Here is a 25,884-nt window from a genome sequence, read left to right as displayed (position 1 = left end):
TGCATCGCCTAAGAATGTGGTTAATCTTTGAAAATGTAACAAGTACTACATTACGTCTCCCCAAAAGCCTATTCTCCTGTGGTCTTTAATGCCTAAACCAGAGCACATCACTGCCCAAATGGAAACTGTCCAATCGCATCACACTCAGAGTAAGATGCAAACTCTGTACCATGGCCTGCGAGGTTCTTCGTTTTTGGCCCTGGTTGGCTGTCTGACCTCATTGTCCACCTCTCTTTCCTGCCTACACAGCTCCAGCCACCTCAGTCTCTCTGTAGTTGTTCGAACGTGCCAGACTCATCCCCTCCTCACTGCCTTTGCACTTGATCTTCACCTCCCCGCGATGGTGTTCCTTCAGATCTTTATGAGAGTTGCTCTTTCACTTCATTCAGGCCTGTGCTCCAATGTCGTCTTTTCGAAGAGGCGTTTCCTGGCCACTCTAAAATGCTAGCCCCTATCTATCATCTGTAAGTATCACTCATGATTTCTCTCATTTGTTTTTCTAGTAGCACTGATTGCTACCTGAGACTGTGTCTGCCCCATCAGAATGTAAACTACAGGGAGGCAAAGTTCTCACTTGTCCTATTCATCAGTATAGCCCCAGGATCCCTTAAAGCAGTTATTTAGTGCATGTTAATTGAATAACTAAATGAATAAGTTCATAGAGGTGCATTGTAGAGGGCTAAACAACAGTTGAAGAGAGAAACAAAGAAAAGTAAAAATGACATTGATTTTTTGAGCCAGGATAATGCAAGGTGATAGAACCATTAAAAGTCACAAGTAACTCAGAAAGAAAGACAGACGGATTTGGGAGAGGAGACAGGCAAGTTCTGTGGAAATACTCATAGACATTTAGAAGGAGAATGGGAGAGAGATCAGGGTTGGAGAGCTTTCGAGGATGATTCGTATTGTTCCGATATTCGAAGCCCAAACATTGCAGAGAAGGGTGTAACAGGAAGAGAAGGAAAAGTCCTTTGGGGACAGATCAGAGGAAAGGGGCCAGATGGAGAGCAGTCGGGATGCTAGGAGCAAGAATGCAGATAGGTCCTTGGGAAGTTTAAAAAAAAGCAGCCCAGAGAGAAGAGAGTTTCGTGGAGGGGGTGGTGAGCAGTGCTAAGTGCTGATAACAAGAGGACGACATGTGAGAAATGAATTCGCTGTGATTGCAAGCATTGGTGACCTTTAAGAGAGAAGCCTCCATAGAGTGGTGAAAGCAGAAACACATTTTGCACCAGCACTGTCTTGAATGCCAGTTTAATGTTTCTTCTGTGATTCAAAAGGCATTTCAGTATCTTTTAGGGCCTTTGGTCATTTTGTAAATATCAGTTATATAACTCTGTAGATTAAAAGGTGTAGGATTAAGGAAAAAAGATACAGGAAATTGAACTGAGTTTGTACTGATCCTACAACATATGGTAGAAGTTACTTAATTTGAACAAATTCCTGCCCGTGCCCAGGTTTCTGTGACTTTCTAGCGAGGGATGCAATACGCTTTGATAACTATCAACAAAGCGTCATTGAAGTGTGTGCGCAGCTTTTTCTAAATTGAGAAGTGCTAAGATAAAAGGGAAAACGTTACTGAGGCCAGCAATATTTTTATTTTATTGTCTGCTGACATAAAAATGTGTTAAACTTTATTTTTGTTATTTTGAAAAGATCTGAATAGAATGAATAAGCTGGAAAAGCTGTTTGTAATCCACTACTAAGAGACCATGATTTTTTTTACTTTTTGGCTTAATTACTTTCAGTCCTTTATCTCAGTTTTTAAAACTGAGAAGGAACACAGCATGGGCACAAGAATCAGTTGGCCCGGGTTCTTATCTCTGCCTCTTGTGAGCAACACGAACTTGTTGAGTTTTTAACCTCTGGGCCTCAGTCTCCTCCCTCTGTAAAATGTAGGAACAACTAGTCCTTTTATAAGCTTACTCGTCCTGATAGCTGGTGTACAAATCAGAGTTTATCCCATATTCTTTCCACCTTCCCAGTCTCACCGGTTCCACTTCCCCCTCCACTGGCACTTCCTTGGGAGACTTCTCATTCCTCATGCCATTGCACCGGTCACTCGCCTGGTGTTCTGCACTTGTTTCATTTGTCTTGACGTGCTAATGTTGTTCTGAAGTGTCATCTGGGTTGGGAGCCACCTCTGCTCCTGGAGATTGCGCCAATATGAGCAACTGAGGAGCCCAGTTAAGGATAGTACTTGTCTATTACGGCCTTAAAGTTGCATTGCCCTGTGCGCCCCTCTCCCCCCCAGTCAAATATGATCTGTTCTGAAATGGGAAAGGAGAACAAACTGACTAAAGCATTTGAGCGGCTGTATCAGAGTTATTATCCTAAAAAGCCATTAACCATGCAATGATAATCAAATCAATGGATGGGCTGTTAACAGTAATACGTCCCTTCGGGTAACCACGGCACAACTGTGTGCTGTGTGCAGTGTTGTGACGGAAAGGTTTCTAAGGCTAGGCTGCATGCGAACTATTTAAATAATAGAGGACCCAAGGGAAAGCGGTGGTCTCCCTTTGTTTACCTCAGGAAAGGATTGGCATTTATTTTCAGTATCTTTAAAGAAAAGGGAGATTAAGAATGATGGCCTTGTTAGCCTCCTGGTTAAAATAATTGATCCAATAGCATTAAGACAGAACATGGTCATAAAAGATGCAACACTTCTCTCTTAGATCCATAATTGAAAACAAAACTAAGCTCAGAGTTCTCCCCATTGAACTCAATGGGTCCCTTGAGTATGGTAGTCGTAATTCTCATATTTCCCAGAGGCAACCTTGATTTTGAGTGTTTTAGCACCCTCTTCATTACTCTCCACATTTGGGGCTCAGACAAAAATTGGTGAAGTCTCTATAATATTCTTTCTTTGTGAGCAAGGTTTTTGTCACCCTGAGCCTTCACTGAAAATGTCTTTGCTCTGTCCTTGTGCTGTAAAATGTGTAACACAGGTTGTTGTCCGAAGGCAGCCCTGTCTTTATCCGTAAGGGACCCACGAGGTTCTGGGAAGTGCACTGCTATGCTTCGGGCTGGAGAGTTTTTGTAAACATCATCATGCTGTTGTTTTATTGCTTGAAAAGATGGTGAACTGACATTAACTTAAGGAAACAGACTGCTGCAGGTTTTTCTAGGTATCTAGCAGTAAATCAGCCTTCAAAGACTTCCTTAGGAAACACATTGGCTCTTTTAAAAATATAAATGCAATTCATTAAACGTAGTTCTTAAATCATCTCCCTCTTTTTTCTAATCCAGAGATAAGGGAAATATGTCAGTGTGTAATATGACTTCCTAAAGATCTGAACAACAAAAAGTGTGGATGTTCTTAATTCGACAGAGCTGCCAGCTGCAGAGCCCTTGGTGCATTTTCTCTCGTTAGGAGTGGACTTAAGAGTGAGTTTGCATTTGTGTGGCTCCTTGACTCAGCTCATCGTCTGGAAGTTTTCTTTTAGAGAGTGACTAATTGTGTCACTCTTCTTCACAAGTAGAAGTGAAAATTCTGTGCATTTTCTGAATTTTTAATTATACCTTTTTTATCCTTTGGTGTAGAAACCATCGTCTGTTCTTTCTTTAATGAAATGCTGTGGTACAACTAGATTAAAATAAGCTGTTCGCTAGAATATTTGTACCCCAACCACAGTTTTTTACATTATGTATTTATTTACTTTTATTTAAAATTTTTTATTTTTATTTTTTTAATTAAAGTTGGCATTTAATATCATATTAGTTTCAGGTGTTTAGCATTATGGCTAGACGTTTATATAACTTAGGAGGTGATTCCTCCCTCTGAATCAGTCACGTTTTAAAATAGTTAATTCCTCAGCAGAGTTCTGCGGCAGCAGATTTGAAGCTCAGAGTTCAAAAGCAATTGCAAAGGGAAGCAGACCTAAATAATGAGAACATTTGTTAGGATGTAGAGATGTCATCTTTCGGCACCTAGGATTATTGTTTACATTTACAATTCAGGAGTGAAATCCCAACTAATCAGAAAGAATTTATGTGCTAGCTTTAGCCATGGTGAGAAATGACAAAGACCTCTTCAGTTCTATTCTGAATTGTTAATGAAGAGTTTTGTTTAGTTTAGGTCTCCTGCCTTAGCCTGGGTGTAGGAGTCAAGACAAGTTCCAGGACATGATGCCTTGTTTGATTGTGTATATTTAAATGGAAACATCTGAGCTACTCTCTTTTGTTTCAAGGACCAAAAAAGCTTAATGAAACATACACATTTATAAACATAATTTTTAAAATGCTCACAGGAAATATTACCATTTTCCAAAGACCTGATAAATGTTCTCAAACATTGCTGGGAAGCATATTTGCATTGAGGACACAGCTTAAATATTTTATCAGCAACATAGTTCATGGTGCTTGTGTTCTTTCCGAAGACCATCAGGGCCTGAATGCCGACGGCACACAGATATACGGCGACCGCAAAACACAGCCAAAGCGGGAAGGCACAAAAACTGTTCGGACGGGCCAGGCGGCAAGCACACGCTCTTTGCTGTTGGTTGTTGACTTGCCAGCCATGTCACATGACGGATTTCCCCATCTCAACTCGACGGCCCAATGATGCTTCAGAAACTTAATTGGTATTTAAAACAGTTTTCAGATTTCCAGATAAAAGGTCTCCCGGAAGCACCACTTTTATTATCTGACTTTCTGTCTAGTGGTTGCTCTTAGTACACACTGAATATAACCTTACTTGAGTAGGAAGGTAACATGTTAAAACTGTGAATAGGTTAAAAGTATAATTATGGTTATAGCTAATTATAATATAAGTTAACCAAGTGTAATTACGAAGCAGTTAATTGTTAACTTTTGTTTAAATGTGATTTTCTTATTTGAGTCGAAGGCAAAAAAACACTGGGCTTTTGTGCTCTTCTGTTATGACAGTGCTCTGTGATGTGACCTAGATTTCAAGTCTCTGTAGTATTTCCTGCACAAAACCAGTGTGTTCCCCCCTGCACACCGACCACTAATAATGTAATGTGAGTCAGCTATATAGAAGCTCTCACTGTGTGAAGTTTTTAATCCAAACCTTTTATTAATGAAAAACAAATACATAGTGCTATTATAATGCAGATGAGCTAATAAGCTAACTATAATTAAGAATCTTTCTAGAGGGAAATTTCTCAGGAGGTAAATATTTAAAGATTTACTCATAAGTATTTTTTTAATAATATGCTTTTTTGTGTATATAAAGAAATGTATTTCTATGTCTGATGTAATCTTAGAATTCTTGGTAGGAAGAAACTGACTCTTTAATTTGATGTTGTACTAAACAAATAGTTTTTATCTACTTTCTTTAAAGAATTTTTCTATTATTGCAATCTGCTATTATAACCTCATTCTTTTTTATTTTTTATTTTTTAAAGACTTTTTTAAAAATTTTATTTATTTTTAGAGAGGGGAAAGGAGGGAGGAAGAGAGAGAGAGAAACATCAGTGTGTGGTTGCCTCTCGTGTGGCCCTCACTAGGAACCTGGCCTACAGCCCAGGCATGTGCCCTGACTGGGAATCGAACCTTCGACCCTTTGGTTCACAGCCCATGCTCAATCCAATGAGCTGCGCCAGCCAGGTCATTCTTTTTTTAAAACAAGTGTTTACGCTCTGGAAAGCAAACAACTATCCAGTTCTGTCATATAACAAATGATTTCTCTTGGCTCAGCCCTTAGTATAAAAAAGACGAGTTATGAAATTTATTCTTTGTAGTCATTTATATTTTGATGATGACCAAGGTCTTAAAGCAACCACTATGCTATAATGTAGTGCCAGGAGACTGGACAAATTCCAGGTTACTTCACTGAACATGCATCACATGGTCAAGGCTTCCCAACCAACACCCTGGCCTTGACTAAGGAGCATAGCACTCATTTAAGAATTACATATCTTAAAGAAACAGGTCTATCCAAATTGGCTGTACTGAAAGTCAAAAAGTAAAATTATAGTTTCAGCTATATCTAAATAACTTCAAACATCTGTATTACAAGTGAAATACTGACTCACCTGTTAATCTCTTTGTTTCCAACAGTACAGATGTTTACAGTATGTGGTCGAAACCACTGAATGATTGATTGAATATATTTGAATGGCTGTCCCAGTCTCAGAGTGTCACTGTGAAGAATTCTTTAAGGTCTGTGCTGTCTCTTCATCATGGTGTCGCTTCTGTTCCTCCCTTTCCTCGCTTCCTTTCTCTATCAACTATCGACTGGTGCCAACTGTGGGTCAGACAATGTGTGCTGAGTCGGGAATAAACAGACATGGCTTTTCTGGAGGGTACACTGGGTGGGGAGCGATTGGACTTTTAAAAAAGTTTAAGTGTATACCTACAAATCATGGTGAGTGTCCTAAAGAATGAGAATAAAGTGTTAATTAGTTTACTCAGCAAACATTTTTGAGGGCTTACTACATGTCAGGCATTTTGCTAGATTCATAGTAGACAGGGATGAATGAAACATGATTCCATTCTCAAAGAGCTTATGATTTAGCTGGGGAAGACAATAACTGGAAAACCAATAAACATGTAATATCACACTTAGCCAGTGCTATGGCTGTAGGGCACATGTGGCTGTGGTGGAAATGGAAGGACCTTAAGGATTGTATGTCTGCATGGTGAGCTTTAAGACTTGAAAGATGACTAGGAGCCAGCCAGCCATGGAGTAAGGGGAGAGCATTCCAGGCTGCGGCAGAGCCTGCTGGCCCCAGGAAATGAAACTGGGCGGGGCGGATAGATGCATGTGGTGAGACAGAGAAGATTTCAGGGAGGATCAGCTTTTGAGAAATAAATCAAAACCTACTTTTGGAAAAATTAAGTATAATTTACCTGTGAAACATCTAAGTAAAGATGTTATTGGGGGAAGTTGCTTATATTAGTCCAGAGTCAGAACAAAGGGCTGGACTGGCCAAATTTGAGGGTTGTTAACATACACAGGGCTTTTAAAGCTCTGAAAGTCATGACACCCCGTAGAAGAAAGGAACAGAGGAACACTACATTTTAAATATCAGTTCTTACTGTTCTATAAATATACCTGGAAGCATTTTATTTATCAGTAATATTTTCAAATTAAAATTTCACATTTAATACTCAGCATCAGTGATCGGTGGGGGATGGCATGTGGTTAACGTAGGCAGATCATAAAGCAGAGTGGAATAGAGGAGTGACAGCCAGTGGGGGCAACAAGAACGAAATTTAAGGTTCCCAGGATTTATAAATTACATTCTTAAAGTAAATTTTGATGTATTGGGTTCTGAATACATACATTTGCATGTCCACACAAAAGTCTGCTAACGAAACGCACGTTCACAGTCCCTGCCTATCCATAGTTGCACGCCATTCCGTTACTTGTATGATGCCCACAGGGTGGCTCCTGTGCCAGTACAGTGCTTTGAGGCATCAGAAGTTAAATCTTTGGGCCATTAGATATGAACAACAGGGGGACATTTTTGGCTCAGTTATGAGCAAAAATTATGAGCAAGAACCCAGGACAATTAGACCTATCCAAAAACATGAAGTCCTATTTGCTCATTACTATAAAGCTTGGACAAACCATAAAAGAGTTGTAGATGTATTGGATGAAAATAGTATTTCTGAAATCCCTTGTATATGGCTGCTGCAGAGCATTGAGCATTTTGTGTAGTAAGCAATGGGCCAGGGATACATGGGGCTGAAAAGCAGCCAGCTGGGCGCTCTGGTACAGGACCGTGTTTCCTTTTTCTGTGTCACAGAGGGGCCACCAGCCTTGTAAGCTCCATGCCCTCAGAGTTGCATCAGCTCAAAGGAGGCAGCATTTCCTCGCCCTTGCACACACGGGGAATGCCATTATCAACCCAGAATGGAAACTTTTTATCTAGTTTTTACCATTAGAACAGGCAGGTAGTGGCCATGCTTTCCTACATGTTAGTTTTCCCTTCAGTTTCCTTCCTTCCTTCCAACACTAGCAGTTTGAGTAAGCAAGTGAAAGGGCATGAATTAAGTATTCAATTCAGAAAATAGTATTTTGGAACCAAGTTTGTCTGAGGAAGACTCACTACCCTCAAGGAATTAGTCTACAGGAGGAGGGGAATGAAATAATTGTGCAAATTATCACAAAGTGATGTCAAATATATTAAATATTGTATGAATAGTACAAAGTACTAATAGAGGGAAATTGTTTTAAAATCAGGAAAGCATTTATAGAGAACAAATCATTTATGATTTGCCTCTGAGAAACTTTGAATGGCAGTGATGGAACCAAAAGGAAGTTGGGGTGTGTGGGAGATAAAGGTAGATTTTCATAATTTTAAAAGCACTCAAAGAATTATGAGATTCAGGGTCGTAACAGACATCTCATTATTTACCTGACTATAAAGCAACCACCATCTTAAGGAAATATCTTAACATGAATTAATAACTATAATACTCATTTGCACTGATGTCCTGGAGTCCCCAAGACCTCAGACACACTCATTCTGACAAACCTGGTACCTTAATATGTTAATTAAGCTAATCCACTCTCCTGTGGTCTGTCTTATTGTTTCATCATCTGCAGCAGACGCCATGTTCACCCCATCAGATCAATCACATTAGAAACTGTAAAGTAAGTGACGCAGACACTGGCCCGCAGTGTCCACGGCATCATGGATGAGACATGAGACATTCACACGGACTACTGAGTCCTGTGTGGAGGAAAAGGGATGGCATGGCTTCCCCCTCAAGGGGAGAGCACCTTGGAGCGGCCTGGCCGCTCTCTCTAGGGGAGAGCGCCCCGATCCTTCCCTTGACAGGCTTTTATTGAGTTCATTTTGCACAGGAATACAGGTAAAGCTCATTAACCATTGTCAGGCAGTAAGGCTCAAACAATAGATAACATACAAAGAACTCTGAGGGACTATTCTGAGTCAGGGTCTGTTAGCTAAAGGGCTACAAAACTTTGGGAGACAAACTCATTTCATGCTCGGACCCTTATCATTTAATTAAGAACATTCTTAGCAAAGCAGGTTTCACAGGATTTTATATATTCTTTCTGAGGCCTGATCACCTGGGGAGCCCGCCCTTTCCAGCACAGGGCTGCACCACCCTCTGTCATTGTTTCAGGCTTAAGTCAGGCAGGGGAAGCAAGGCAGCTAAGAGAGTAGGAGACTTCTCGCAGACAGAATGAGGACTCAGGCTTTGTCAAAGCCGAGGGGCAAGGGTCCATCACACCCTTTTGCTGTTGCCCCCCCCAGGTCCTTCCCTGGGGCCTCCCATGTGATTGTACCTGTCTTAGATCATTCCCCCCTTGGGGAATCTTGCCCATCATTGGCTAACTGATCAAGCATTGGGGGCCAGTTATGAAAAGAGGAGCAAAAGCGGGGCTTCTGCCAGGGAGATAAGCTTTGTCTCCTTAGTGGCTTCTGGTTCGAAGGTCGCTCACTCAGCCTTAGCCATGGGCAGTTATAGCTTCTGAAACCAGGCAGGGCAGTTCCCAACAGTAAGACATTTGCTATTTCTGCCTCCGGCACACACAGCCCACTTCTGGTCAACGAGATGTAAAGGAGAGTCTGCTGAAGAAGTGTTCGGGAAACTTTGAAGTATTAGATAAAAACACAGAGCTGGGACCCCTTCTTATTTTCTTTCTTCCTGCCTTCAATATGAATATGATGTCTGTAGCCCTGGAGGCCTTTCTGCAGATACAGGGTTTCACTAAGGATGCTAAAGTAGAAAGTTCAAAAGAACCTGGGTCCTTGATGTGATTGTCGAGCAAGCTCCAGGCTCCTTAAAAGTAAACCGGTGTGTGTTTGTCCCCCAGCTGGGTAGTCTGTCACTGTCACCTCAACGCAGTCTTGATATGCCACATTTTTTCTAAATTTCTCCAGGCAATATCGCTTTTTAAAGAAATATGTAGCCGGGCTCTACTTCTTGGGATGTGACTACTTAACAAACCATTGTTGAACACATATTACTCAGCAAAGACCATACTGTGTACCAGATACAAAGATAAATAAGATATAATCATAACCCTCACGGAACTCATGTTTAACATGAAAGAGTGATTAAGTGCTGTGATAGAAGCTGGTGCAAACCACAGAAGTACCACAGGGCAGGGGAAGATGAACTCTGCTGACAGCTCTGGGTAGAGGTGGGAGAGTGGAGGGAGCAAACAAAAAAGAGGGGGTAAAGGGAAAGAACTCATGGACATGGATAATAGTGTGGTAATTGTTGGGGGAGGATGGAAGAGGGTATAAATGGTGATGGAAAAATGAGTGAATGAATGAAGAAAAGAAAAAAGAAACAAAGAATTTGACCAAAATTTAAACAAATCTTCTTAAAGACAACTATCCAAAGGAAGTTTTATTTTTATATTTTTCAAGTTTTACCTGAAAGTAATGTGCGATCCTTAATAGAGTTTCAGATAACCACACTTTAAAACAAATTTAAAGGCAAGAATGTTCACAGCAAAATGCTACATAATTAGGAACCAGTCATGTTTAAAGTTGCATTGTTTACCCCCGGGGTAGGAAACATGCATGATCTTGATTTAATTTCATCTGGTCTGTGACAGCGTTTCTAAAGTTGCATGCCTACTGGTCCTCCACTACCCTGTTGTCAAAATCCACAAGCAACAGTTGTACAAATATTTGTGAGAAAGTTCCCCTGGTGAGTACAAAGACCTTATAACAACAATGAAGTTTCAGATATGTGCAGGACTCACTGAGCCACAGGCCTCCGGAGAGTCACGTTTCTGCAGTCAACAACCACCTCCCGAGTGCCCGGTGCGCATGTGCGCGGCAGGGGCCGGTCGGACCTGGCGCCCTTCTGACCAGGCCTCCGGTAGTAGGCACTCCACAAAGGTGAGCAGAAAACGTGCTGAGTAACGTTTCTGACAGATCCAGGCTCTAGGCAGGTAAGGAGCAGGACACACCAATGAGAAGGTCACCGTGCTGGACCAGTGTGAGGGAGGTTTTGATCAGCTCTGCCAGGGACAGCTTGGATGAAGTTCCCAATCCGACTGAGGTGTGGGATCTGGAGACTTGAGTCCACCACCTCCAAACCCACTGTACCTTCCCAATTTCACCTTGCCTACGTTCGACTTACCGTAATCCTTTGTATGCATGCTCTCTTTCTTCTTTTGTATGTGGTATATAGTTACACACACAACTTGAAGATTTCCTTGCGCATTTACTTAAAAGCAGTAAGCTTTTTAAAAAAAATCTCTTTATCATCTTTTCCTGCCTCCTGGCCTCTCATTGGCTTGCTTGCTTTTTTCTCTTTTTCTTCTCCTTTTTCACTTTTTATTACTTTCTTTCCTTTACCTTAGGATGAAATACAAACCTGTTTTTTTAGGTTTCTGGATTTATTGGGGGGAAAAGCTTATAATTGTAGATTATGTTGATATTTTATACATCTCCTTCAAAAACACTGCAGTTAGTTATGAAGTTCTTATTTGCATGTGGCCTTTGATACATTTTCACCAGTGACATTTCTCTTCCTGGGAACAAAAGTGCCCCACCTCTGGCTTAGGCAGCACGTGAAATGAACAATATGAGCATTGTGGCAGGCAGGATTCTAAGATGACCCCCCAAACTCCAGGCGCCTGGTGCACACTCCCCTTTTGCCAGTCATTCAACCAAATACTAATCTAGGTGCTGCTGTGAAGCAGTTTGCATATGCACTTAACTGACTGTAAGCCAGGGAGATCATCTCAGTGGGCCTGACCTAATCACACATCCCTTCAAATCTGAGTCTAGAAATCAAAGACAAAGAAGTCAGACTGGAAGCTGAAAAAGCTCATGACATTCGGCAGAGATAGTTGTGAAATCACCTTCAGACATACACTGATTGCTCTGTCGGTTTGAATCCATTTTGACCTCGTCAGTGAGCCACTGTTCCTGTTTCTGAGCTCGCGCCTGACCACACACTGCCCTCGGACACCCTGTGAGTTGGGGACAAACCGCAGTGTCCGTTTTGGACTACCTGTCGTGTTGCCGTTCCTCTGACCACTGGAAATCAAGCAAGCCTGGCAGCAACTTGACCATCACTACCCACTGAATCAGTTCTGCTAGGTCCTTTAGTTTATGTTGAGAGGCCGCTGACTCCTTAATATCTTTGTCATTGCAGTAACAGCAGCACTTTACAGAAATCCTGTGTATCTGTGCACCCAATAGAATTAGGAAACACACACGCCCAGTCATCTCTTCAGGCCAGTCATGCCGAGAGAGCTCCCACTCTCGTGAGGAAAGCTGCTTCGGTTTTATGCTGAGTTATATTAATGCACGGAATGAAGTCCCTTGTGTGATAAATGTTAAGCAAAACAAACTCTGACATATTGTTAGCCCAGCATTGTAAAAATACCTGGACACAATTGCCAAGGAAGTCCTATGTTCTCCTCTTCAGTCTGGGCCATGAGATGAGAGTGGTGTGTAAGAAGGAGCATTGAAGCTGGCTTCTCCAGCGTCTGGACATCGTAGTTCAAGGAAATGACCCCATGATTTTAGTGGGAGCAAAACAACTCCAACCTTAAGATTGCTGAGTTTTGTATCTGTTGGGAAGAGAACTGTAGAAAATGAATGTTAGCTTTTCCTCTTTGTAAGTGGGTATTAGTCCAGTATTTATTTGCCCTAAAATATTGACAACCAGGTAAAAAGGACTATGAACCACCAAATGACCTCTAGGAATATTTTTAACTGTGATGTTCCTTTAATATATTATAGCTTTTAACTTGCTCTGTGAGTGACTTCTAACTAGAAATAACATATCTAATTATGGTAACATTTTAACTTCCGAATTTGAGACATAAATATAAAAATATAAAATCTTTCTACATTATGCATGTTACTTGCTTTTTTTCTCTCTTGTTCAAATTATGTAGGTAAATATGTGGTAAAAATTCAAGTCATGGAGCTCTGACTGGTGTGGTACCATTGGCTGCAGCATCATCCCGTAACTGAAAGGTTGCAAATTCCTGGCTGGGCCACACACCCGGGTTAGGGCACACCCCCTGTATGGGAGGCAGCCAATCAGTGCTTCTCTCACATTGATGTTTCTCTCTCTCCCCCTCCTCTCTACCTTCTTCTCTCTCTAAAAAAGCAATGAAAAAAATGTCCTTAGGTGAGGTGAGGAATAAAAAAAAGTTTAAAAAAAATCAAGTCATATATCTAAAATTATATCTGTTATTCAGTGTTTACCCAAGTCCAATTCTAATAAGTATTTAAAGCTGTCTAGTTTTTAAGAAATTGCTTCCTTAGATGTTATGTTTAATATTTAAAATACTGCATTATTGGTTATGCATAGGTTACAACCATCTCCCAGTATAGTAGATTCTTTTTCCATGGGAAAAGGAGCTAGTGCTTTTAAAATTGGCAGTGAAACTCAGACCTACACATTAACCTGTACAGTCGTAGATCTAACATAACATGTCTCTGAAATAGACTGCTTTGTGTTCAAGCCCAAAAATCATTTCAGTTCAGAGTGCTTCCCTGGGCAATGCAGAAGTCGAGGTGGTGGGAGTTTGCTTTTCTTGTCTTGTCGTTGCTCTTCAAACGTTAGGCAAAAGTATTGTCTGGCCATTTTAAAATATCGACTGTTGGCAATGCAGGCGGGAGTGAGGGGAATGGAAGCAGCGTGACAGCAGTGAAAAGCGCGGGCTGTGGCACGGATGGCTCGGGTTCAAACGGTGGCCACACTGTTTATCAGCAGTGTGATGGTGGGCGTGTTTCCTAACCTTTTTATTCCTCTCTCTAAAATGAGGCTGATGGCACCTATCTTGGAGACAGGGTCTGGCAGAAGTAACGCCTGCTTCAGCGTGGCTGGTAGGGTGATAATATGGGTGTCATCATTTATAGATTTAATTTGAACATTTCATCTAAAATGCCATATGGTGTGCTTGAGTGTGATACTGTTCTTAAACAGAGTTACATGTTTATGATTTTGTAATAAAAGATTTTGTAATAAAAAGGGGGCCAGACCCGGTGGTTGTTAAGAGGACACAATGACTTAATGTTTATAAATCCCTAGAAGAACGTCAGGCACATGGAAAACTCTGTGTGAGAATTTGATAAATACATACTTTGTTGTTAGGGCGATATTCTCCACACCCTTAAAAGCTGGTACCAGTTTTATGTAATCCCCCACTGGACAAAATGGTATTTTATCTCTTGGTGTTTGGAAATATCTGTCCATGAGGACCAGGAGGCTAAAATGTGGGCTCCACGGCAGTTGTGTTGGAAGATGGCTTGCAAGAATTTTGTGAGCTGATTGTCAACCCTAGTCATTATTAAAAATTAAAATGTTTAAGGTGAAAATTAAATTATATTAAAAAGAAAAATACTTGAAACTTACCACATACTATTTATTTTCCTACACTTTCCATTATCTTTGTCTTGTGCTTATTTATGTCTAGTGTTTCTGGGAATACTATATCATGGTGTACTGCTGTGCATTTCCTTCCAGCTCCATAGTCAGTGGCATCACATCAGCAGCTTGAAATTGGTCATAGTAGGAGTATTTACACCATGAAGTCAGCAAATAATACAAATTAGGGCTCTCCGAGCCAAGAGCCAGCTGTTAACTTCTACCATTATCCTAGAGAGGGTCAGAGTCTCCCATTAGTCTCTGTTCTTTGCTGAAGGTTGTCATGCATGAAATAGAGTCTAATTTTCTGTGTGGAGAAGAACACTGTGAAATATATATACCTACGCCTTAACAGAGGTTTTTCCTGTAGACACTTTTCCTGTATTAAGCCTCCAAATTACTCTATAGCTCAAGAATCATAAGTGGTAAAGGAGTAACAGTTCTTTTCATTACTGCGAATAATGGTCTCCTGTATATCATCGTGGAGTCATATATTATCTAGTAAGAGTCTCATGATAACCCTGTGAGCAAGGCAGTACAACTGCTATTGCCACTACTATATGGATGAGAAAGTTGAGACTCCCTAAGACTGTTGCTTTCCCATGGTTATTCAACTTGAGGAACACTGCATATAGATTTAGATTTTCCGATCATAAATAAAGTGAAAATTCTACCCTGTGATGAATTTTATCTTCTCTAGGGTACTGAAATTGTTGAATTAGATCTTTCTCTGCCTCTCCTCTTTTTCTTACACCCAGGATATCGGGTGGTAGAAGTTCAATGTATTTGCGTTTTTATAACAATTACTCTAGTCAGTGCTTTTCAAATAAAGTTGACTCTGTTTGAGTTGTGTCTGCAATTGATGGTATTACCTTTCTGCATTTTATTGTTGGAACGTGCACTCTCGAGATCTCTCCTCACCCCGACACCTGCCATCACTCATGTGAACGTTCATCTGCACTTCTTTTTGTCCAGGGACCATTTTTTCCGCTCTGCCGTTCCTGCCAGGAACCTGGCATCACCAGGAAGGGTTCGAACTTCGGAATCTCTCCCTCAAACCTCCCACTTTCCCAGCTCACTGCGGACTTAACTGTCCTCAATAAGATCTTCAGTTGTCGTCCTCCACTGTTGTTTTCATTGGTCTTCTCATGCGCCTTAAAGTCTAACTGAACTTCTGACAGATTCCCTCAACTCAAGAGGCCCTCTCTTCCTCCCTCACAGCATTTAGCAAGCCTCCAGTCCTTCCCCAGCTCAGCCACCCGCCTCTGTGTAATATGCACACGCAATGAGCATTGATGGCTACAGTTATACAGCCATGATTCACCACATTCCGCTAGACCTTTCAATGTATGATTTTAATCATTTGAGAGTTCAGTGTCTTATCTACCTTTGGATCTGGTTCTGTTAGTGGTTTTCTCTTTTGGCGATGGATTTTTTTTTTCTCGTTTCTCTGTGTCTCATCATTTTGACTGAATGTCAGACATTAAAGGTACCAAACTATCAAGACTGAGACAAGTATTATTTAAACCCAGAAGTGGGCCTGTCTCTTCCCTGTCAGGCCATTAGTGTGTGGGGGTTATTCAGTCTGATCTGCAGGCAGGCTGGGTTCGTGTTTTGTCTCTAGAGTTCACCACAGACTTCAACTTCCTGCAGCGGCTGTGTGCTGCTCTGTGTGTGCTTACGTGAGCTCTGGAGTGCTGGAGGGTTTTTCTCAGTACTCCTGCACCGTCCCCAGCGCCGCTCCTGCTTCTCTGGATGCTTAGTGTCTGCTCTCTCGCCCTGCCCTCCAGGTGGACAGCTGTTGCTTTTTACACAGTGCCCAGGTTACTGGTGGGCGAGGGAGAGGAGGGTTGAGGAGAGGCTCCTGGTTTTCCTATTCCAGGGTCTGGTTTAGGCAGGCCCTATGTGCCTGAGCCTTGGGGTGACAAACAACCCCGCCTCCTACTCAGTGCCCAAGTGGGTTTCCTGCCCCTCTCCTTTTGGATGACGGAGTCTGCTTTGCACCAGCGCAGGATTCTAGATTTGGAAGGTTTCCTGCCCTCGCCCCTGCAGTGCCTTAGTGTCAGTGCATGATGAAGACATCAGATTTCCACACCCTCCCCCCCAACCTCCGGGGATGTGATGACTTTTTGCCTTTCTCCCAGGAACAGATGGCTTTTGCCTCCTGTCACTCAGACTTCTACCCAGGGTGTGGGAGTCTCTTTCTTCTCTCCTCCTTCAGCAGTGGGCTATTCCTTTATCTCAGAGGAGGGTCCAGGCATCTGCAGATTATACCCCTGTCCTACCCGTAGCAGTGGGTCACCAGCTTGAGCTCCTGCAGGGCCAGGGCAGATGGCACGCCTGCTCTACCCAGGAACCTCTGCAGGTGCTGCTGAGCAAGCACCACCCAGGTCATTCTCAGGTCTCCTGCCCATCCCCCAGTCTCTCTCCTGAGCAAAAGCTCTTTAGGGAGAGCAGGCCCTCCTTGTGCCTAGGACTCTCAGGAACACTAGTCCATAGTCAAACTTCATGAATCTGTTAACTTATTAGATGTTTTCTTCGTACCCATTTTTATGGCTACATCTAATCTTCCTGTGCTCTGTCAATACAGAAGGAGTTCATTTGCCCCATCTTTCCTCAGAGGAGCTTGTCACCCCTTTGGAATTTAGTTCACCCAAGAGTCAGCTCAGGTGAGGAACTCGGTTTCTGAGGAGCTCAAAATACATTGTTTTTTTTAAAGTTGTGCATCTTTTCCCACATATGGTGGAAGTAACTTTCTCTTGCAGTTTTCTTCATCTTAAACAGGAGCAGATCTGCTTCCTTTTTAAGAAACTTTCAGACAAGTTTAACATGGCCTGCAAAACCATGCATAGTCATATTTGCATCTCTCCAGCCAAATCTCACGTCCCTCTCCTCCTCCCTCCCTCACTACGCTCCCGTGACAATGGTCTCGCTTCCACGGTTGTGCCAAACTCGTCCCCAGCCCAGAGCCTTTGCACATGCTGTTCTCTCAGCCTTCGGTCCTTCCCCATGCCTGTACCTGGATGACCCCCGCTCCTCCAAAGATCCGTCCTTGATACATGCACCCTATGTCCAAATCCGTATGCAAATTACTTCCTCATTCCTTTTCACAGCTGGACAGTAGCCTATTATCCGGGTATATTGCCTTACTTTAATCAGTCCTCTTGGTGGATATTTAGATTATGTTTGGTCTTTGTTTTTATAATTAATAATCTTGTATATAAAGTATATCTATAGGATATATTCTTAGAAGAGTTTCTGGATTCAGTGGTACATGAATCCAGAAATGAGGAGATCTCTCATGGTAGTGTTTCTCTTACTAAGAGTGAAGTTAAGTCCTGGCTGGTGTAGCTCGGTGGATTGAGCACGGGCTGCAAATCAAAGCATCGCAGGTTCAATTCCCAGTCAGGGCACATGCCTGGGTTGCAGGCCACAGCCCCCAGCAGCCACACATTGATATTTCTCTCTTTCTCTTTCTCCCTCCCTTCCCTCTCTAAAAATAAATAAATAAAATCTTTAAAAAAAAAAGTGAAGTTAAGCATCAGTTCATGTCTTTAAGTGCTTTTGCGTCCTGTGTCCTAAAAGTTCCACATGTTTCACAGACTCCTAATTATCAATGATTTTTTTCCTTACTGATTGTAGGAGTTCTTTATGTGTTAGGGAGTTGTGCCTTTGTGCGAGGAGTTAGCCTTTCATAGTATTCAATACTTTTGCTTCACAGTACGTATTCCTATTTTATTGATGTCTTTATTTATGATTATTTTTTAAAGCTCCATAAGATCAAGGTCCATGTTCATTGTTTGTCATTGTGTATTGAGCACCAAATAAAATGCTGAACACATAATAAATGATCAATGAACATTTAATGAATGGGCCAAGCATGACAAAGAGAATCTTGGTACTTAAGTAGCCTGGGAAATTGGAAGGGAACTATTTTGTATGGAAAGGTGATGAATTTGATTTTGGATCTGTGATATTTAGGTGACCGCCAATATGCTAAGTAGACTATTGTACAGTGCTCTTAATTGGCAAGGTCCTCACCAAGATTTTAGAGTCATCGCCGTGAAGTGTTTGATTGGAAACAGATGGTCTCTGAGGGGTGGGAGGTTATGTGAGGTTCTTGGCTAAGTAATCCCAATCAGAAACAATTTCAAGGGATCATAGTTGTTATAGCAATTTTTTAAAAATATGAAAAGAAAAGGAAAAATAGGAGCATTATATATTTGTAAGTATAATGATGTGGGGAATGTAGACAATTTTTAATGCCTTGGAACAATGATGATTATTGACAAGTATTTAGATGATATGTTGCAATTATGCCCCAAATACATACTGTAAAGAAAAGAAAACCTTTACTAATGGAAAACTGAGTTCATCATACTCATGTAAGCTTGTGGAAATAACAAGTGCTTTTTAATATTAAGTAGGCTATTTGGCTTATCAGTATATTCCACTTTCCAGCTTATAATTGGACATTGTGTTTTCTGTTACTGAAACATCACCGAGAGATAGTTACTGCCAATTTAGTCTCCGAGTCTGTTTTTTACAGCATATTCACTGCATGACAAAGAAGAAACCATGTAGTCTTCTAAAAAGAAATGATTATTTTTTTCAGAGCAGAGAATTTATCCTAAAATAAGCTATGCATGATATTTAATGTACTGTAGTATCTTGATGGCTAAGGTTGTCAAATAACAATTTGACTTAAATAGATGTGAATTTGTCCCCTTAATAAGTCTGCTGTGAAATTATAGTCCCTGTTCAACAATTGTAAGAAAATGAACTGGGCAGGAATTCTCTTCTGCCGGCACAGGGGATGTGGTATCTCACTGTCAGTCTCGATTTTCAAGTGAGCCTGTGGATTAAAAGGTACTGTCTTTAAAGTATACATTTTTTCCTCCTTTTCATTAAAAATCTATAAATTAAGAAATGAAAAGTATGGGTAGAATTCTGCTGGACAGACAGATCATTGAGACAAAAGTCTTAATCACATGAGGGTGACTTTCAACTTAACGTTTAGCTGCCTTGCCTTACTGCCTTATTGATCAGAAACCGTTATTTCTGGGCGTTTTTGTCACGAAGGCAGGGTTTTTATGTGCAGCTGTCAGATTCTTCGCTGCAGACGAGGGGCTCATCACTGATGAATGAAGTAATCTGTAACATCGGCGCTGCGGACACGGCGGAGAAAACGCCTGTGTTTGCGCCTGCGCAGCAGCAAGTTTCTCCAGGTCTGGCTGGCCGAGCACGTGCTGACCCCGACACAGGCGGTGACAGGGAAAGTGTCACTTCGGGGTCTTTCAAGAAGCCAGTCAATTGCTTATGCTGAATTCCCAGAAGTGCTCATTTTCTACTTAAAATAGGAACATGCATTCATTAAGAGAGAAAAGAAATTCCTAGGTGGCCTGTGTTTACTTAGGAAGGAAACAGTTATGAATTTTTTACCAGGGTCTGATTTTATACAACTTGTTTTAGACTGGAGGTAAATATAAAATAAGTCTTGTTTGGCTTTCCATCATTACAAAAACAACATCCTGAGAGCTGTTGTCAAAAATTATTCTTTACAAAGCAAATGGTGGTGGAGTAAGGTTTAATTTCATTCACATAGTCACTGTTCCCGCATCTTTGGTCTGCCTCTTGCTGAGACTGGGGTAAATGGGAATCGGTGGTTTGTTGGTACAGCCCAGTTACTCTCCAAACAGGAGGCTCCCTGAGCGCGAGTTCTTTCTTTGGTGTGTTAATCTGTCTCATACCGTCAAAGGAGCCACGATAAGCCAGCACCAAGGACTGATCCAAAAGGTCAATGAAAATCCTTAGCAGTACTCAGGGATGGAGTGCAGGGGTGGAAGCCATTGTGTTCTAGAGGGTTCGAATTGGAGTGTAAGAGAATGTGGACCACCTCAGTGTGGACGGACCTGTTTTCATGGGCAATGAGGACAAAGAGGTACTCATTTTCAGAAATATGGCCAAACGATTGCTTGCTTGCTTCAGTGTGCCTCTCTTAATAGCTAACTATGAACCCCATTACAGAAACGGAAGGTAAGTTTAGCAAAAGGTTTGGCCGCTTATGTTTAGCACACAAAATTCTTGAATAAAATATAACACCGCAAGCCATTGTAAATCACTTTGCTAAACTTTTAAACTTCATAAGGAATTCTGTCTTGTCCAAAAGCTACTTTCGAACCCGTGCTGACCTGGCATTCACGCACACGTTTCCTTCCCAGTGGAGCCGAGTGAAACAATGCGAAGGGAGCCAATTAGAGGAACTTTGAGCCCGAGGAGACGAGGAGAGGCCATCTCGTCCCTCCTTCTGCCTCCAGGCAAAAATGATCCCCTGCACCGAAGATTTTTACTCGAATCCTGCTGACAGAAATGCTCTCACCACACGTAAAGGACAAGTGCTAATCCAGTTAATGCAACTAAAGCAGATGAACCGTTCGGGGCTTATTTATTTTGTTCTAAAGAAGCTGAGTATGAAAGCTCATCTGAATTGTTTTAATTCCTCCTTTCTAGAAAATCATTTTGTATGAGAAATGTAGTCAGATCATTGTGAAGATGTGGGAAGTTGGTGTCTAGGAAATGTGATTATCTTTATCATCTTATTAAATGTATTTTTGGTTTCCTTTTACTCTAGGTCTACCTTACGGGTGGGAGGAAGCTTACACAGCAGATGGCATCAAGTACTTCATCAAGTAAGTACAAGCATCTCAACCAAGTAAGCAGTTTTTTCACATCTGGAGAGAACCTGGAAGTTGCAGAATAATCAGCAAAACCGAGAAACCCTCTTGGAGGTTACAAAAATTAGAAACAAGAAATGTAGGCTCACCATTTTCATTTCATGTGATTTAAATGCTCATATCGGATATCGTTTAGGGAAAGAAAAAAAAACAAGTAATAATTTCAAGGGAAACATCAAAAAATAGGAGCAGGATCATCATTTGAACTTAAATATTGACTGCCTGGATTCACTTCTGGTTTAAAGTTACTAGTATTTATGAAAGGTTAATCTAATGAAAATGCCAGTTAAAACTTCTTAATAATACTACTAATAAGGAACATTTTCAGTGCTTTACAAAGCACACAGTTCATTTACCTGCAGATATTTTTTGAGCATTTGCTGTGTGCCAGGCAGTGTCGTGTGCATGCCTTGCGGATCCCATGGTGAAATCCATAGACTGGTTCCCTGACATCATGGAATGTACATAATTGTGAGGAAAGAGAGGGAACAAGTAACTGAAGAGATCAATGAGACAGTCTGTGAACAGACCTTATCTTAATGGGTTCTCAGAACACCCTTTTAGGTATTTGTGCCTTATTTTCCCTGTCTGATGAAGAAATAAGAGCCTAGAGGAGATGCCAAAACATCCACAGCCACCAAAGGACCAGCCCAGAGCAAAACCAGTCTCCCAAACCCACGGTTCTCTCCACTGGACTAGAGTGTCGCTGGCAGAGATCTGTCCTTGAAAGGAATACACTTTCTAGGGGCTGAGCGGGTCGGTGTTACTCTGGACAGAGCACTTGGGTATACTTCCACTGTGTTCGGGGTGACTCCTTTCATGGCAGAGCTGGGGTGTGAGGGCGAAAGGGGGACTGCTGACAGACTCCTGACCTCCCAGAGACTCCCTGAGATGTGCCACATGACACTCGCTGTGTATTGGAGCGGAGGAGGGAGGTGTGTCCTTGCCGTCCTTCCCACACGCAAGTGTTTCCCGAAGCAACGTCCAGACTGTGGATTCCCAAGCTCTAGAACTGCGCACAGGTTCTCACACCCCTCTTCGCCTCAGCTTTCTCATCAAGAAATAGGGATCTATTACGTACTTTATAAAGTTGTTAAATGGTAAGCACCCAACATGGAACTTTGAACACAGTAGATGCCCAGTAAGTATTCATAAACTTACAACATCGAGAAACCATCTTTGTGGGGAAAATGAAAAACATTTGACCATGAACAACACTGAGAACTCAGAAGCCTCACATTTGGAAAGATGTAAGACAAAACTAGCAGCACACCTGTCAAAATGTTGTCATGATGGTTTTTTTCTTGTGGCCTCAAACAAAAACTAATTAATACAGCAAAGTCATAGCTTATTACCTATGAAGGAGAAGAGGACTTTTAGAGCAGAGGACCCAGGAATTCCATGCATAGGTTACAGTTAGCACCATACTAGCCACTTGCAGAATCGTCACTCTTCTAGAAGGGAAGTTGCACCGTGACATTCCGTGTTAACTGCGTTTAGTTCTTGGGAGATCGGATCACTATGCTGTCAGTGTGGCAGGAAAACGAAAAACCATAGTCAAGTTTGCAGTAGGTTTCTTTCTCACACTAACTCCGTAATGAATGAGGGAAAAGATAAGGGGATGTGGGGAGGAAATGAGTATGTATTGAGCATCAGCTGGCGTTGAATAGCCAGTCATATGTTAGGTGTATTTTCCTGTGCATCCTATCGTTAAATCCTCTTAACATTGTGGAGAATGGACATCGCTCCGCTCTTACCAGGATGGTATTCTGATGTAGTGAGCTGTATCCTACCCTTTTCCATGCCTGTCTTCTTGAAGGTCCCCCAAAGAAACACCTGATCAAAGAAAAGCAAACTAGTACTCATTGCTAACTAGGGCTCTGGATTCCAAGGCATTTGAAAAACATCAGTAAATAAGTCTGGACCCTGTGGAGAGAGTTCTTACCTGAGCTTAGCCCTAGCCATCCGTCAGCATATTCTAACCAAAAGGCGAGTGGCAGAGCCTGACTAGTGTCCTGTGAGGAAAGGATGCTACAAGCATCATCACCAACGACCAAGGAGAAGGAGGGAGCAAGAGATGGACAGCCAAAGAGTGAGTGTGTCCCACTGCCTGGTACCCAGCCACTTCAGCTGCTGTCCTTTGCAGTCTGAAACAGTAGCCTTGGGCCAAGCTCCTACCACAAGGGAGAATAGCATCCAAGGAGAGGAGAGAGGAAATAAATAAGCCTTTTGCCTGCCTGCCCGGAGACCTCACAGCCCCTGTGGAAGGATAGAAAGAGATACTGTATCTAGGTAGTGCACACCAGTCTAGAAAATATACCCCTTAGGGTGTTTTGGAAGACCATCAATTGTTTTCTTTGACCCTAAGTTTGACTCATCAGAAAAGCAGAAAAGAACCCTGGCTGGTGTGGCTCAGTGGGTTGAGTACTGGCCTGTGAACCAAAGGGTCGCAGGTTCGATATCCACTCAGGGCACATGCCTGGGTTGCAGGCCAGGCTCCTGGTTGGGGGTGTGTGAGAGGAAACCACACATTGATGTTTCTCTCCCTCTCTGTCTCCCTCCCTTCCCTCTCTCTAAAAATAAATAAATAAAATCTTAAAAAAAAAGAAAAGCAGAAAAGAGATGGTAAGATAGATTTGTGCCCCAAAGGACAGTGGTGAATATCCTTGTCTCAACATTACGGTTGGAGCACCTGTGTGGAAAAGAGGCTAAACCTGTCAGGGCCGCACAGTGGAAGTACAGAGCCAAGATCCAGACCCAGGGCTGTCTGGCTCCAAAGCCACCCCCCACCCGCCACACATGTGTTCAAGCTCACGCACACACACGTTGCACCACCTCCATCTCCTTGTTTTAACATGATATCTTCACAGGTTACAAGACAAGATATCTTAAACAGACCTTCATTTAGGAAGAGCTCTATACAACAGCGGTTGGGGGGGGGGGTAGGCAGGGCAGGGGAGAGTAATTGGGGGGAAATGGGGACAACTGTTATTGAACAACAAAAAGCATTTTTTAAGAAGAAAAAATAAAATAGTAAGATTAGTAACCTAGTTCTAAGAATGAGTAATTATCTCCTGGAGATCAGAAAGGTCAAATAGTAAAGATAAGAAAGTCTAACACTAGATGGTGCTTCCTTCACCCAGCCTCCAGGAAGAACAGGGTGCTTACCACGAGTTGGGTTTCTTTCTGCTAGGAGTTAACCCTATTCAAGCACCTACCCTTATTTCTGCTTAACTTTTCTTGGTGAAAGTCGTACTTAATAAGTGTTATGTACTTCCCTACCTTCTTCCTGAAGCTGCTGAACAAAAACACACTATTATGATTGTCAGTCCTACACATCACGCAGTGGGTTCTGCGGGGGAATAGTAAGCTGTGTAAGCTGGAATACAGACCCAGCTCTCATCTCTTCGCTCTCAGTGTGCCTGTCCATCCCCTCATCCCATCCTTCTTCCTTCTCCTTTACACACTGCCCCCCACCCCATCCCCAGGAGCTTCTTATTTGAACAGGACAGGATGCCAGATAAACCTAATTTGAACTGCTTGTAAATAGCCCCTGAGTGTGTGTCTGGAGAGGTTAGTGTGGGAGTCCGCTTCTCCCACACAAACCCCTGAGTCCTGCCTAAGTTCTGGTACAGGTGGATTTGATCAGGAAGGTTGAGTGAGAGGGAAGAAGAGCCACGGGCCTTGGGGTTGGAGAAACTGGACCCGAATGCTGGTGTCTCCATAGACTAGTTGAATGACCTTGGACATGTGTACTTAACCTCTTTGAGCTTTAATTTCCACATTTGTAGAATGGAAATAATATCCATAATTCCTAGGCTAGGGCTCCTGTCCAGAATAAATGAGCTTGTGTGTGAAAAGAGCCTATCATAGCACCTGACCCCGAAAAGACATTTCCAGCAAGGTGAGCCCTCCTCGCTCCCTCCCCTCACTCTGGCATTTTGCTGGGGATTACGTCATGGCCCTCAGCTGCCTTCAGACCGTTGGTGTCGCCAGAGAAGCAGTGCCTGCACAGCGAACATGCGCGCCCACTCTGTGTCTCTCTTGGACCTTTGTTTTGCTTTTTCGCATTTTGTTCTTTAATCTTCATCTTCCCCCCCACGCCAACCAAAATTTGAGCCTGGACAGCCTGTGTTAGCTTTTGAGGTGGGAGTGGCTCATTTCCCAGGTCAATGTACTTTGGAGGCAAAAAATAACAAGTAATGAGCTCAGGCTCACCTTTACTTAGCACAGTGACAGAAGCCACCCCTCCAGAGCACCGGAGGGGATGATGGCCTGTGTGCACGCAGCCTTTTCCTGAGACTGACATCCGTCACTGTCTTCCGAGAAAGCGGAGTGTTGCAGCTGATGGAAGCCCAGCCTCAGGCAAAGGAGTAACTGTCAGCGCTGTCCCGAGAATGCCCAGACGAACAGGGTCCTCACTGAGTGTTCCCATCAGCCACAAGTCCAGCGCACAGCTATAAATACTGTGTAGTCACCCACCGAAGCTCTGACGCAGGAGAGGGAAGCATTTTACCTGGTGTAAACAGATTTATTCCAAGCGTTGGCATTGCTATAGTGTTTCATAGAGCTAAAAACATGCATATCTCTATACGTGTGTGTATATGTACCAATACACGTGTGCACATGTGCATATAGGGGACGCTTGCTCACTTGAGATATATATACACACACACATACTTTCAAAGGAAAATGTTCTTGTTTTCTCCTTAGAGAGAAAGTTGCAGCATTCTTAAATTTAATGACAAAATGTCATTTATCTTGATGGTGCTATAATGAAGTTCTCTGATTAACTTGACCATTTAGGTACCCAACTTCTTACCTTCCCTTTGAAGTTGTGTACTCTTCA

At 42.3% G+C, this 25,884-nt stretch overlaps 1 protein-coding gene across 11 annotated transcripts in view; it reads left to right on the top strand.

Moving 5' to 3' along the window:
• The window catches only part of STXBP4 (syntaxin binding protein 4), a 139,579-nt gene that overhangs the window by 97,725 nt on the left and 15,970 nt on the right, over nt 1-25,884 (top strand). For all 11 annotated transcript variants that reach the window (XM_045835735.1, XM_045835737.1, XM_045835745.1 and 8 more), the window contains one exon: nt 20,933-20,990. In XM_045835735.1, the coding sequence (XP_045691691.1) occupies nt 20,933-20,990 (58 nt within the window). The remainder of the gene's footprint in view (nt 1-20,932; nt 20,991-25,884) is intronic.

This window comes from Phyllostomus hastatus, unplaced genomic scaffold (genome assembly GCF_019186645.2).
Source record: "Phyllostomus hastatus isolate PE091 unplaced genomic scaffold, TTU_PhHast_1.1 phas_contig_210, whole genome shotgun sequence".
NCBI lineage: Eukaryota > Metazoa > Chordata > Mammalia > Chiroptera > Phyllostomidae > Phyllostomus > Phyllostomus hastatus.
This window is presented reverse-complemented; position numbering and strand designations above follow the sequence as displayed.